The sequence below is a fragment of the Nelusetta ayraudi genome, unplaced genomic scaffold (genome assembly GCF_046127955.1).
Source record: "Nelusetta ayraudi isolate G7.1 ecotype Tasmania unplaced genomic scaffold, CSIRO-AGI_Nayr_v1 ptg000019l, whole genome shotgun sequence".
Lineage (NCBI taxonomy): Eukaryota > Metazoa > Chordata > Actinopteri > Tetraodontiformes > Monacanthidae > Nelusetta > Nelusetta ayraudi.
This window is the reverse complement of record NW_027466069.1, coordinates 2,186-16,926: the sequence shown is the minus strand read 5'-3', so window position 1 is coordinate 16,926 and position 14,741 is coordinate 2,186. Positions and strand designations below refer to the sequence as shown.

At 49.5% G+C, this 14,741-nt stretch overlaps 1 protein-coding gene and 1 non-coding gene across 2 annotated transcripts; both read left to right on the top strand.

The window, feature by feature from the left end:
• Nucleotides 1-4,434: 4,434 nt before the first annotated feature.
• Nucleotides 4,435-4,506, top strand: trnaa-ugc (transfer RNA alanine (anticodon UGC)). Its single transcript has one exon. It is a non-coding gene; the product is annotated as a tRNA-Ala (tRNA).
• Nucleotides 4,507-11,980: 7,474 nt separating this feature from the next.
• On the top strand, nt 11,981-14,059 carry snai1b (snail family zinc finger 1b). The gene is made up of 3 exons (XM_076026068.1): nt 11,981-12,272; nt 13,062-13,628; nt 13,809-14,059. The coding sequence occupies exons 1-3, from the start codon at nt 12,203-12,205 to the stop codon at nt 13,991-13,993; spliced, it is 822 nt and encodes a 273-aa protein (XP_075882183.1). The 5' UTR covers nt 11,981-12,202; the 3' UTR covers nt 13,994-14,059.
• The last annotated feature ends 682 nt before the right edge of the window (nt 14,060-14,741 follow it).

Genomic DNA, 14,741 nt, shown 5'->3' with positions numbered 1-14,741 from the left:
CTGCTCAATACTGAAGCCTGCAAACTAAAGTCTGTCCATTTAACATGTACTGTGCGTGTGTGTGTGTGTGTGCGTGTGCGTGCACGTGAGCATTGAAGGTGTGACATCATTCTTTTTGTTGTGAATAAAACCAACAAGCAGCTTCCTGTCAATATTTGTAACCTACATTTAAGAATAAAACATTAAGCACAGCAGCCCATGTATTTGTGAGTGTGTGTTGCTGTTTGTGTGTGTTTTTGTCAGCATGTGTTCTTTGTCAATGAGTATTTTGGAAACTAGCCAGCTTTGATGACACCTGAGCTGCAGGATGTACACTTGGCCAAACATTGAGGATGACAGGCATGCGAAATTCTGCCATTAAAGTGTTTTAAATGTGTGGCCTGTGTGTGTGTGTGTGTGTGTGTGTGTGTGTGTGTGGCACGAGTGTCTGGAGGGAAACCCCACGTCTTCACCTGCAGCACAGAAGGTGTCAAAGTGTTTTGGGGTGAGAAAATACTTTTGTAGCAAAGTGAGTACGGTGCATTCACCATCAGCTTGATCTGCTACAGCTGTTCAACAGTTGTTCAACTGAACCTCGAGACGAAGCTTCAGTCGTCTCAAACTGGTTCCTCACAAATGACAACCAGCTGGCAGCCCTCACATGACCTCTACAGTGGTTCTCCACTGGTGCTGGACCCTCAGGACATTCCACAAAAATAAAAAACATGAGACCGCTTTCCATCACACACTCTACCACTGCAACCACTGAGCAGGGAGACTGTCCAGAAAGCTGCAACCCAATGAAAACTGCTCCACGACCCACTTCTGGGTCTTGAGCCACCAGTTGAGAAACGCTGCTGTGCACTCCAGTCACTGGATTTCCAGGGGATGGAAGCCCATTAGGGTTAGGGTCAGGATGGAGGATCATATTGTGGGTGAACGGCAGCATGTGAGAGGATTGTCTCCAGCTGTGGTGGTGCTGGGCCAGGAAGACTGAGGAAGACTGAGGAAGACTGAGTGCAGGTCACGAGGCAGCAGGAGGTCCAACCCTGGAGCAGCCGCACCTTCATGAGGCACAGCTCAGAAGATGACTGTGAGTGTCAGGCCTGTCCAACCTTGTTCAATGATACCGTGACTCAACGTCTCCACAGTCAAACTGCACACAAAAGAACCCCGCCTAGCTAGCAGGCTAGGCCCCCCCCACACACATACACACTGACACACACTGACACACACACACACACACACTCTTCTGACGTGGACCTTGGCAAAGCAGTGAGAGATGATGCGAGAGACGCAGCTCCTCTCAGCAGGCAGATAAGGTTTCAACCTATACAGTTACCAGGTGCTAGGCAACTCATGCAAATGCGCGCGCACACACACACACACACACACACACACACACACACACACACACACACACACACACACACACACACACACACACAGCACTGATAGTATCTGGATCCTCGCAACCACGCAAACACAAAGTTTTGGCCAGAACAGTCTGTGTGTGTGTGTGTGTGTGTGTGTATGTGTGTGTGTGTGTGTGTGTGTGTGTGTGTGTGTGTGTGGTTTGGTTGGTGCCTCACATTGTGTTATGTTGTAAAAGTTGTTGCCATCAGGCTGCTGATAACATGCTGAGTGTTTGATGAAAGGGTTATTAGAGTTGTGTGTGTGTGAAGGCAGCTGATATCTCGAGCTGCACTGTCTGTCACTGTTGTTCCCAGTGGAGCTCTCACACCAGTTCCTCCAGGACTCCCACAGCCACCTCCACCACCACCATCACCACCTCCACCACCATCTGAAAGGGGAAGTGGGTGAAAGGTCACAGCAGCCTCTTTCACCAGCCGGGGGCCTCCTTGTGCAGGAAGCTGCTAGTGCAGCTGCATGCCAGGCCTCAGCCAGCTGACTGCGGCTTACTATGGAATGCATGCATGCATGCATGCATGCGTGTAGCAGGCCTGCGTGTTGTTTGTGTTTAAAGGCCGAGGCGTGGCCATGCACATGTTGACTCAGAGCTCTGTGCTGTGTTGACACTGCAGACACTCAGGGAACCTGTTTGTGGGGAGGAGATATTTGATTTGACAACACCTCACATCTGTGACCCAATGATTCACAGGGTCACTCAGTCTGCCTGTCTGCCTGCCTGCCTGCCATACTGTCTGTCTGTCCTACTGTCTGTCTGCCTGCCTGTCTTACTGTCAGTCTGCCTGCCTGTCCTACTGTCTGTCTGCCTGCCTGCCTGTCTGTCTGCCTGTCCTACTGCCTGTCTGCCTGCCTGTCCTACTGTCTGTCTGCCTGTCTGTCCTACTGCCTGTCTGTTCTACTGTCTGTCTGTCTGTCTGCCTTCCTGCCTGCTTGTCCTACTGCCTGCCTGTCCTACTGTCTGTCTGTCTGTCTGTCTGCCTGCCTGCCTGTCTGTCTGTGTGTTTTGTTGGCTGTTGTTTTTTCTTGCAGTGCGTTGTTGACAGTGTACAAGCAACAAAACAGCAAAAAGTGTTACATCATCACCAACAAGGATGATTATGTTTTTTTTCTAATGATTCAATACAACATAGTAAATTTCCCTGCAGGTGTGAAGCTGCAACTGCAGCTCCACACCTGCACACAACGAATCAACCACTTACACAACCTCCTGCTCCTCCTCTCCTCCTCCTCCTCCCAGGCCTCTGAGGCCTCGGTGGCCCCGCTGGCTCGGGCTGCTGCTGCTGGCTGATAAGACGTCCAGTCTGAGATGATACTGGGTCAGAGCTTGTGTGCTGCCAGCAGCAGTTTGTGTTACCTGCCATGACATAAGAGAGCAGGCTGTTCATGTTTCAGGTTTGGGAAAAAAGTTGGATATTTTTGGAAAGTGTCTGGCATAGCGAGACTGTTTAAAGGTTACGGAAGCCACCTGACACTGCAGGATGGGGGTTCTGCCACTAGGGTGCCCTCGATGTAAACAATCATAATAATGTGTTCACCTGCGACTCCAACTTGCAGTTAAAAGAGTTCCTTTTTTGGATAGTAGTGATATTAATAATAAAGAGGAAAAACAACAATAACTGTGGCATAAAAATGCAGCGGCATCTTTACAGCTACACACAAGGTGACTGCCTTCACTTTTGCACACGTAACACACTAGAATATACATGTCACATATTCTGGTCTGTAGTTTGAAGTTTATATTATATTATATTATATTATGTCTGTAATCTCCTGTTTTCTCTGCTCTCTTCAGTCTCCGGGCTGTTGCAGTGGTTTCCTCTCTGCTTTGCAGTTTTCCTTTTCATTAATGTGCTGCTGCCTTTGTCTTGTAGTTTTGCCTCAGACCTCCTCCAAACCCGCTTGGCTTTACTTTCCTGGGTGTTTTTGGATTTGCTCACTCCGCCCTCGTTGGATGGAGTCCATGAGACACACAAACATCTGGTTGTGTCTGCCTGCGCACTGCACAACCTTTTCTCTTTGTGTTTATTAATAAACATTGTTGAACTAAGTGAGCTGGCTGGCTGGCTGGCTGGCTGGCTGGTGGCTGGCTGGCTGGCGGCCACCACTCTGCTGTCTGCTGGAAGTGTGCAACCACAGATAAAGAATTCCTCTCTGCAGCTCCTGTTGCATTACAGTGTGACTGCAGCACACGCTGCTCCCAACAGTCCCCAGATAACCCTGACTGCAGCACACACACACACACACACACACACACACACACACACACACACACACACACACACACACACACACACACACACACACACACACACACACACACACACACACCATGGTGTACTCTCTGGACAACTAACTTATAAAACAGGGCAGATGTCAACCAGTGAGCCTCCTCCTCCTCCTGCTCCTCCTCCAGCTCCTCCTGCTCCCCCTCCTGACCCCCCCTCCCAGGCTGTCCTATGACCATGCTCAGCCTCAGGGTCATGCATGAGTCCCATGCTGTCCCTACAAGGCCTCCTCAGCAGCAGGCCAGTCACTCTTGTTCCTGCAGGGTTGATCAACACTCTCTGCTCCTCGTAGCCATCAGGAGACAACACAACATGGAACTTTCTTTTGGATGACGTCATGACGATACACTTTATGTTACGACCCATCCCCCTTGGGGTGCGTGCCCAGACGTGTCCCTTGACTTTGACCGCAACGTGGCCTTGCCGTCTATAAAAATCCTTCAAGCGAGGGTGAAACAGGGAAAGTCAACATTTCGGATGTCAAAGTCCGCAGGCGCGTTAACACAAAACTTATGACGTCACCATCTGCGTCCGTTCCGCTCGCGGCACTCGGGGCGTCTGCCGCCGAACTTCACGAACAAGAAGAAAAATAAAGTTGTAAAGTGAAGGAGTGAACAGTGCGGAAACAAACAGGTGGATGTTGTGGTCCACAGTTACACAACTCGCTCTCAAGTTGGGACCAAAATAACGTCCGTCCGTCACCGGCAAGTCAAGCCAAAAGCGCCCTTGACGTCACGCAGGGGTTGTAGCTCAGTGGTAGAGCGCGTGCTTTGCATGTACGAGGCCCCGGGTTCAATCCCCGGCAGCTCCACATCTTTTCACATCACCTGCAACCACCTGAAGACCGAACTGCTTCCTGTTCCACTGACCAAGCGTGGTTCTGTATTTTCATTTTCTATTAAAAACACCTTGAAATGGGAACTTTAATCTCTACTCTGTGCCACGTGTGCAAATAGCTACTAAAAACATTAAAAAATAAACCGAGCAAAAGCCCTGTTTGTTCGTACGTCATCAAGACACTGCAGCCTCAGTCGGCTGTCATCTCACTGCAGGAGGAGCTGGGCCAGAAAGTTAGGAGGGCAGCAGCGGGACGACGCTGCACTGGAGAAACAAGAGAAAGAGGCCACACACACACACACACACACACACACACACACACACACACACACACACACACACACACACACACACACACACACACACACACTTCCTGCTGTTAGCACGTCCAGCACGGCTGCTAGCCACGCACCACTCTGCCATCTGCCAGCGTGAAACAAGACCACTGTACAGGTCTCTCTCTCACACACACACACACGGCCCACTTTCCACAGTTCAAGCCACTTACTCAGCACACAGAGGACCTGAACACCTCAGTTTACAACACGACCCCCAAGGTCAAGTCAGCAGCTCTTTCTCCCCCCCCTCTCTCTCTCCTAACACTCAGATGGTGCTCTGTACATCCACTGCAGATGTCATTGCAATGTTTTTTGCACTACGTTCCCGTGCAGACAGTTTGACACTGCTGCTGAGGAAACATCCTCTGCAGCTTGCACAAGGTGCCACTGCATTGAGAAAGCAGGCCTGTGTGAATGGTCAGTGTGTTGGCCCCGCCAGTGAGCCAGTGAGTCAGGTGCTCACCAACACTCACAGCCCTTTGATACCAGAATGCAACTGGCTTCTTCTAAGATAGAAAATGATGCTAAAATCAAGTTTAAATGGGTCTAAAATACATCTAAATAATAATAATAATAATAATAATAATAATAATAATAATGATTGGATTTATAAAGCACTTTTTTGAGAGACCTCGACAGGATTCTGGATAAATGATGCCATCGTGCAAAGCTGCTCTTCTGTTTAGCTTGAAAATGGACCTTTGTTCTCTCCCTACTCACCTGTGTGTTTGTTCACCTGGTGGACAGCTGCTTGTGTACTGGTCCACGTCACTGCTATTTTCTGCAATAAGTGGATGTTTTCCACTGCATGTTTCTCTCCTCACTGTCATCATAATGTTACTGACCTCCACATCCATGACCTGGCTGCTGCTGCTGGTACCGCTGACCCGGAACCACTGCTGACATGGACATTGTTGGTGTTTTACTGCCCTCTGGCGGTTGTACTTGGAATAGTTCCTCGGCCTATTTATCAACAGGTGCAAACGCTAGATGGCGCCAACTCCCCTTTTGATAACTTATGTTCTTTGTTGACTTTTTTTTGCACAACTTTCCTACCAATCAAACTAAATGATCGCAACTTGAATCAAATGTATTGATTTGCACTGAGTGAAATCATTCAAAACAACGATCATTGTCCTGCACCCACAGTTGCTGATCAAGGTGGATCTTTGCTAACAGTGTCTCTGTTAGTCATGAAGAGTCAAGTGAGTCTGTACAAGCAAACCTGTTTTTGTGAGTGTTTACATCAAACGTGCGCTTATTTCCCCTTGTGGTTATCGTTGGAACTCCGTCTCAGTGTAGTAGTACACTTTGATAACGCTGGATGGCGCTCATTCCCGTTTAGTTCACATTGTGACATCAAGGGATGTGAGGGTGAAGTAAGTTTGACCTGCCAGCAACAGCAGAACAGTGTTTGGTTATGTTTCGTACTATCACGTCATGATACTTCTGCAGGGGTGAAATGATTCATTACCATCCTCCTCCAATATTCTAACATTAAAACATAAAACATAAAGAAGACAGACAGCTTTAAAATTCTTACTTCTTAATCTTCCTTTAGCTGCTCCCTCTAGGGGGCGCCACATGATCATTTAGGTCACCATACTGTGATTTACTGTTGCTGCTGCTGCAGTTGCTGCTACTATAAACTACTACTGCTACTACTGCTACTACTACTGCTACTACTACTACTATAAACTACTACTGCTACTACTGCTACTATAAACTACTACCACTACTACAACTGCTACTACTACTAATAATAATAATAATAATTGTTATATTGCCATAATATTTTGTACATTTTAAATGTAAACATGAAGCTTTAGGATGAAAAAGGTCCAGAGCAGACAAAAGCCTTTAGAACCAGAGCATCAACAAGTGACCTCCAATAACCTTTCATGGCGTCATAAACAGCGACTGAAAGGGAGACCATGTGGTCGTCTGCTGGATGAGGTCGAAACCTCAGAAATTTGGAGGCCAATCACATTCTGAAGCACATAGGAAATGAATTGCCAGCCTTGGGTTCATATTAAAAACATGGACCACATCTCTGTGACTGCAACGCCTTCATTGACTGACTGGGGAAATATTACACTGCAAATAAATACAAGAAATCATTTTCACACCATCAACTATGATGAAGGGAGAGGCCCCTTGTGTTACAGACAGAAGAGAAGAGAAAAGAAGAGGGCGAGCAATTCCAGATGTCCTTGAAGGTTCTGGTGCACCTTGGAGGAGGACATTTGCAAGACAGTGCAGATAAGAAGGGTGGAACTGGAGCTTCCTCCCTGGACCTGCATTCTGGGCTCATTGGCAACACCAAAGAGCTGCTAGGTGTGAATGTGAGTGTGATGATTGTTTCTCTCTATTGATGAGGCCCTGGATGGAGCTGCATCTTGGAAGCCCACCCCCACCTCCCACCTCCCACCTCACACCCCCCACCCCCCACCCCCCACCTCCCCACTGCACCTCCACCATCCCCATGTGCTCAGCCAGTGGATGGACTGTGACTGTTCCATTTGCTCAGCCAGTCGCTGATCCACAGGGATGCTTATTGAAAATGTGTCTGCTGGAATAATCATTTATTTTAAAGGGAGTCTGTACAGACTGTGTGTGTGGGAGTGTGTGTCCATAAAAGCAGCTCTGCATTCCACTGGGATAATCTTATCTCCCTCCTGCTGAGCTTATGGACCCCTGAACCCCCACTCCCCCTCCACACACACACACACACGCACACACTCCATTTCACACATGTATAAACAAACAGACAAACGCAGAGACTCGCAGTGAGTGTGAGGAGATTTCTGGTGTGAAAGTTCCCTGTTTTTTAATTCAATCAGCACGTCCGGCCGTGGAAGGGCCTGATTTCATCTGTCTGTCTGTCTGTGTCTGGACAGAAAACGCAATCAATTATCAGTAAATGCACCCAAGTGGTCACTACTTGCCAAAAAACAATCAGAGTGTTTTTAGCTGGACAGACTTGAAATAAAATGCATTTGTGTACTTGGCACTTGAGCATAAAAAGAGTCAGAGTTGTAGTTGCAGTATTAGCAACCTGCTTAGACTTAGACTTAGACTTAGACTTTCTTTATTGTCATCGGGAAAAGAAACAGGACAGTGATTCATTCCACAAAGAAATGCCGTTCGCCCAGTTCCAGAAGAGCAGCAACTCACTTCAATCTATATGCAAGCTGAGATACATACACAATATAGAAATATGAGATATCTGGAGGTAGAATGTTGGTGTAGCATAAATAAATAGAGCAAATATACATAGCATAATGTAGAAAGTACAAAATAAGAATAAAACACTGTGATACATCAGGAAACAAAGCTAATTCAATTATTTGCTCAGAAGTGAAAATAGTCACATTGACTCTGTTGTTGAAATGACAGCCACTTAATTATTTTGAGAACTAGAAGAAGAAGTGTTTTCTTGTTTTAATCTGAGGAAAGCTACCGGAGGGAAGAGATCAGTTAAAGCTTAAAACAACACACCATCAACAACAACAACAACAACACCACCAGGCTCCAACCCCCAAGCAGCCAAGGCCTCGGCGCAAGAAGACGACACAACTCGTGAATATTCAAGTCAAATGCAAACGCATTCCCCCGCATCCTCCGAGTGAGCGCAGCAACAAAAGGCTCATCAGGCCCAGTCGTTAGTGCATCGTACCAGAAGGTGTGTCTGGAAAGAAAACAGTGCAAGTGGACGTGCGCATAAGCGATGGCTATCTTGCTCTGAGCTGCTGCATGAGGACAAAGCAGCAGGATGGGAGGCCCTCAGCCCCTCAGCCAATCACATCTCTCCTCATGATGGTGAGATGTTAATATTCTGGAGTTGAACTGCAGCAGAGGGTTTGGCTTAGCGCTGGGCAGGGTTCACCATCACAGCTTGTAGAGCGCTCGCTATTCTAGCAGCATTGGACAGTGGAACACATTCCTCACTGCCTTTATAATCTAGATATAAGATCAATGTGTGTGCTCTTATACTTGAAGAACATTGTTGCTTTAAGTTGATATTGTGGCCGAATCCTGCCTGAGTTAACATCTCATGTCTCAACATCTCACATCCAGTGAATCCAGTGGATCATCTCTGCTGCCTGCGTGCCTCCCCCGCTGACCAACCAGTGCAAATCTCCCGTGGAGCTTCTGAATTGGTGCACCAACAAAAAGCACTTTGACCTCATCAATGTGCAACGTTGTCACGCCCCTTTGAATGAAAGCAGCGATGTAAAATGCGCATTAAGCGGTCGTTAGCGTGTCGTTAGCTTCCCTGTGAATGAGGACAACACACTGGGAGACAGGCGGCGCTGTTTTCAAATGTAAAGTGTGCATTAAAAAAGCCCCGGTGGACTTGTGTTGCACTTGAGACTGAATCAGCAGGTCTGGAGTCACCAAGGGTGAGCGGCAGCCGCCTTCTTCTCACACACCTTACATATTTCAACCATGATGAATAAGAAACAGTCAAGTCAATCTATACACAACAAACACACACGAGCATTAGCAGGAGGAGGCAAAGAGAAGCAAGGTTTTAAATTTAGTCACAAAAACAAAATCCCAACTGTGTCCTTGCTTCACACAATGCATCAACCTGCACGCACCGCTTCCCCACAAAATGAAGCTTTTCTCCTTTAAACCTACCAGAGGGGCCAGCTTGGTTCAGGTTGAAAGCAGCACAACAACAACACAACACAACAACAACACAACAACAGCCTGTCCAACAGTGAAGGCCTTGTTGAAATGTGCTTCAGCACCACTGACCACAGATTCTTTCTCGCTCGCTACACCTGTTTTTCTTACTGGACAGTTTTCTTTCATTCTTTTTTTGAGACTTTTTCTTTTTTCGTTTGTTCGTCTGGCGCTCCCGGCCAAGATACATTTATGAGCTACTACAGTCGAACGACTCACTCACTGATCTGTGTCAGTGTGAGTGATTTCTCTCTCTCTCCAGGCTTTAATGTAAACTCGTATCACAGACCCCTCATGTTGACAAGTTGTGTGTTCCATACATTTGTGACAACACAACAATAGAGGTTACCCGTGTCCACCCTGCACTGAGTTCCCATGCAGGTGATTGTACTCCTCATCATTCTCTGCATCTGTGGGCATCGATGGTTTGATGTCCCGCTGCACTGACACTGATGGTATGTGAGTGTCGTTCAGCAGCTACAGCGCAGACAGAAAGAGAAGACACAACATCTGTTCCATGGAGCAAACTATGCATCTGTGTGTGTGTGTGTGTGTATCACGGGATCAGTGCAGCCCCGCTGGAACAGATTGTGTGCAAACTGCGCCTGCGCGGAGGGACAAATTGAACGGTGTGCAATCAGCTGCTTTCGCTCCGAGCCCGTTTGTCTATTTTTACGCGCGCGCCCTCCGAGACTGCACAACTTCAAGCCTCCCCCGCCCGCATGGCACTAAATGCGAAGACGCGCTGGAACAACCGCACACCTGACGGTGGCGCAAACACGAGTCAGATGACTTTCACGTGCGCCTTCGCTGTTCGCCCCCTTGTTTTTACTGCTGCCCACCCCACCTCTCTCCCTATCCCCCCCCACCCCCCTCTCCCCCCGTGACCTCCAGTCTACGTGGCGTCGGCGTCAACGAGCCCCTAACGATGTGTGAACTGTTGGGCATGCAGCGACAATGGCGCCTGCAGACAGGTGCACTGCACACTGATCTCAGAGCAGCTGGAGGTCCGAGCTGCCGGAGAGGCGGTAGCTCACTCTATCTATCTATCTATCTATCTATCTATCTATCTATCTATCTATCTATCTATCTATCTATCCATCCATCCATCCATCCATCCATCTCTCTCTCTCTCTCTCTCTCTCTCTCTCTCTCTCTCTCTCTCTCTCTAGCCCTCTATCTAGTTAAGCTTTTTTAATCAGTCACTTTCATGAACTCAGCTGCAACCCCATGTGTCTGTCCAGTGATCTACATTTTTATTTGCCCCTTGACTTTACAGTAATAAATCACACAGTTGTTCAACTGCTACTTTAATTTTAATCCGTACGATTCCTCTTGGCCGGTATGAATCACACCCCTCAAACTAAACAAATAAATAAAAAAATAAACTCTGAATTCAAATGGAATGGTCGTTACTTTAATCCCAGCAATGTCTTCAAAGATCAATATTTGTTGCGTTTAAAGTTACAGTGAAGTTACAACTATTAGGCAATGGGGTGATTTTCAACATCTTTGGCATGTTGGAGCCAAATGAAGGTAAAGAGCTGAACATCATCTCGCCGTGTCCCTGAAGGCTCCTGAAGGCAGCAGCGCTGCCAGGAACCTCTCCAGGGTCACACCGCCGTATTGTTCGCGTCCTTCATTTCGCCCAGCTCGTGCTGCGAACCTGCTGTGAGGGAAAGAGCGGCTCTTTCATCTCACTGCGGCCAGTTCCTGCAGCGGCGCAGCTGATGATGAATTGACAGTGTGATAAACTGCAGACAGACAGACAGACAGAGCGAGCTGTGTCCCGAACCTTCAGGGAGGCTCCACCTCACCGAGCTGGTCCCGAGGTGTTTCAGTGTCCCCCAAACCACGAGGAGTGGTCTCTGCGCGAGACCAACCATGACAAAATCCAATTAGATTTCTGCCTGGTGACGCAACTGTTTCAATCCAACACCAAACTGTCTAACTGTCATCATGTGAGCTTGAAACGATGAAATAATATTTTGAAAAAAGAATTATTGCGCGCAGAGGCGGTGCTGGTAGTTGCTTTAGGAGCCAACAGAGGGCGCTGAGGCTTCAGTTTACAGGACGACACTTCAGCTGAGACTCTGGGATCAGTGGAGATCGATACTCGCTGTTTGACTGATTCGCTGCTTTCATTTCATCCCTGCTCAGAAAAAAAACACTAGTTTGTAACTTCAGCCGCGCGGTGACGAGGAGGAGGTGGAGGTGGAGGTGGAAGAGGAGGAGGGGGGGGGGGGGGGGGGGCAAGGTAAAGAGTGCGCCGCTTGAACCGTGAAATGTGCAATTAGATTTGCGCTTTGTTGTAAGAGCTCTGCTGGCACTCGGGCACCTGCGGTGAGGTGGGGAGGGGGTGCCCTGGGGGAGGGGGGTGTATGGGAGGAGGGGTGGGTGTGACTTAGGGGGGCGGAGACGTGACCGCCCAGCCCACCGCTCGTGCGCCTCGTCGCTATATGAGGAGGAAACTTCAGGGAGCTCCTCAAACTCTGGACTCAACTCTGCTGAGCTGCGGCTGCGCACTGACCGACAGACCGACCGACACCTCCTGGACCCCGCACCGTCGCTGGAATATCACGTGGCTTTTGATTTTTGCTGCCTTGGTCCCGGTCGAGCGGAGCAACAGAGTTCATCATGCCGCGCTCCTTCCTGGTCAGGAAGTCCTCCACCAATAAGAAGCCCTGCTACTGGGAGCGTCACTCCGGTGAGTTGGTCCTCTGGCCTCAGTATAGACCAGGTGGGGGGGGCAACTGATGGGCCACCGTGGGTCCTACAGTGTATCTATCATGGGATATGTAGAAAACATGTTGTTTTAATGTCGGTTGAAAACGAGGCAAAGCAAAGTGGCAACAACTTTTCTGTAGCTCTTCATTGAGATGACTGAAAACACAGGGAAAAAATGTATGAAACAAATATTTTATTACTTACTGATTAATAATAATAAGTTTGGCCCCGGGGTCGTAGTTTGCCAATGCTGGGTCTAGAATCACTGCTGGTGGTCCTGGTTGCACAGAGCCGGACCACCAGCAGCTCCTCACTGCGGCTCCTCACTGCGGGGCTTCACTGGGGCTTCACTGGGGCTTCACTGGGGCTCCTCACTGCGGCTCCTCACTGGGGCTCCTCACTGGGGCTCCTCACTGCGGGGCTTCACTGCGGCTCCTCCCTGGGGCTCCTCCCTGGGGCTCCTCACTGCGGGGCCTCAGGAAGAGAAAACATCCTCAGTGTTGCTGTGACACCAGGAATGAAAACCAGTTTAGAGCCACATTAGACCAGTTGATTGTCAACTAGTGCTGGAGTCTCAGGACCATCATCATCAACGCTGGCCCACTTCCTGTCCTGTCAATGATGATTGAATTGAGTTCATGTATATAAGTGTGTAAATTTATACATTTGAAAATCCATGTCAAGGGAAAAGTGAGGGTCGCGGGCCATCAGTTGAGAAACGCTGCTGTAGATGATCACATGACTAACAGTCTCCCCTCCCTCCCCCCAGTGGTGGTCCCGCCCTCCCCCCAGGACGACGTGCTGCTCCCCCTGCAGGGCTACGTCTCCCCCCTCACCTGCTACGTCACCCAGATGTTCCCCAGTGGCTCCGCCCCCTTGGCCACGCCCCCTGCCTCCATCCTGGGCCCGGTGGACCTGAGCAGCTGCTGCAGCTCCAGCTCCTCCCCCTGCAGCAGCAGCGGCAGCGAGGGAGAGGAGGACGGCGGCCGCACCTCCGACCCCCCCAGCCCCGACGTGGCTCCGCCCCTCTACCACTGCAGTCGCTGCAGCAAGAGCTACAAGAGCGCCAAGGCCCTGGCGGCCCACCAGCTGCAGCTCCAGCACCACCAGCAGCAGCAGCAGCAGCAGCTCCTGCCTCAGATCCCCCAGCCCTGCCCCCCCCCGGAGCCCTCGGACCGGCCAGTGTACCCCTGCAACCACTGCACTAAGGAGTACAGCAGCGTGGGGGCGCTCAAGATGCACATCCGCTCCCATACGCTGCCCTGCGTCTGCTCCACCTGCGGCAAGGCCTTCTCCCGACCCTGGCTGCTGCGGGGACACATGCGCACACACACAGGTGAGTGACCACTGACCACGCACACCACCACCTCACTGTCACCTGATTGGTACAGAGCAACCGAGTTTAGTTCAGTCCCTGAGCTTCCAACCAAGGCAGCAAAGCTATGAGTGATGATCAGTGTATCAATGTAACTGAAGTGTCCAGGTGCTAACTGCCCCCCCCCCCTCCTCCCCCCAGGTGAGCGTCCCTTCGCCTGCCCCCACTGCAGCCGGGCCTTCGCTGACCGCTCCAACCTGCGGGCCCACCTGCAGACCCACTCCCAGGTCAAGAAGTACCAGTGTGGGACCTGTTCTCGCACCTTCAGCCGCATGTCGCTGCTGCACAAGCACAACGCCTCTTCGGGCTGCTGCCCCTCCTCCTAGACCAGCTGGTTGCTGACCCCGCCCCCCCAGCACCACCACTGGAGGACCAAGCTGAACTCTTGGTGGCATTTTTTAAAAACTTTTTATAAAAGCTGCTTTTTACACATGAACTTCTGAAGTGCCTTTGATTTGTGACTTTTAAAAAAACATAAAACTGTAAAAGTACACAGTTTATTTTTCTTTTTTCTTGGGAGGCTACATCCCATTTAGCTGTGTGTGTGTGTGTGTGTGTGTGTGTGTGTGTGTGTGTGTGTGTGTGTGTGTGTGTGTGTGTGTGTGTGCCAGCTGGAGCTGCAGTTGATCCAGGGCAGCGGCTCGGTGCCGGCCGGTCCGGGACTGTGGCCTTGTTGCAGCTGCTGGGGTGTGTGTGTGTAGGTGGAGATCATTCCTCACCACACTTTACATGGCATGTGTGCACATATTAGCAAGTGCATGTGTGTGTGTGTGTGTGTGTGTGTTGAGACAGCTGGCTGCCTGTGGCACACAGACTGAGAGGCGGTGCAGAGAGACGTGTTAGCGTTGACTTCGACAACAGGTGATCCCCCCCCCCTCTCTCCCTCGCCTCTGATTGGCTGTCAGGAAAGAACCACTTCAACTTGACCAAAAGGCTCGACGTGCTGCCACCACTGTCTTGAGTGAAATGTGTTGTTTTTTTTTTTTTACTTTGTTTTTGTTGTTTTGAAGATGATTTTTTTGCTGTACAGCTTTTTTTGTATAAATTGTGCTCCTTTTGGAAAAGTGAAATTGC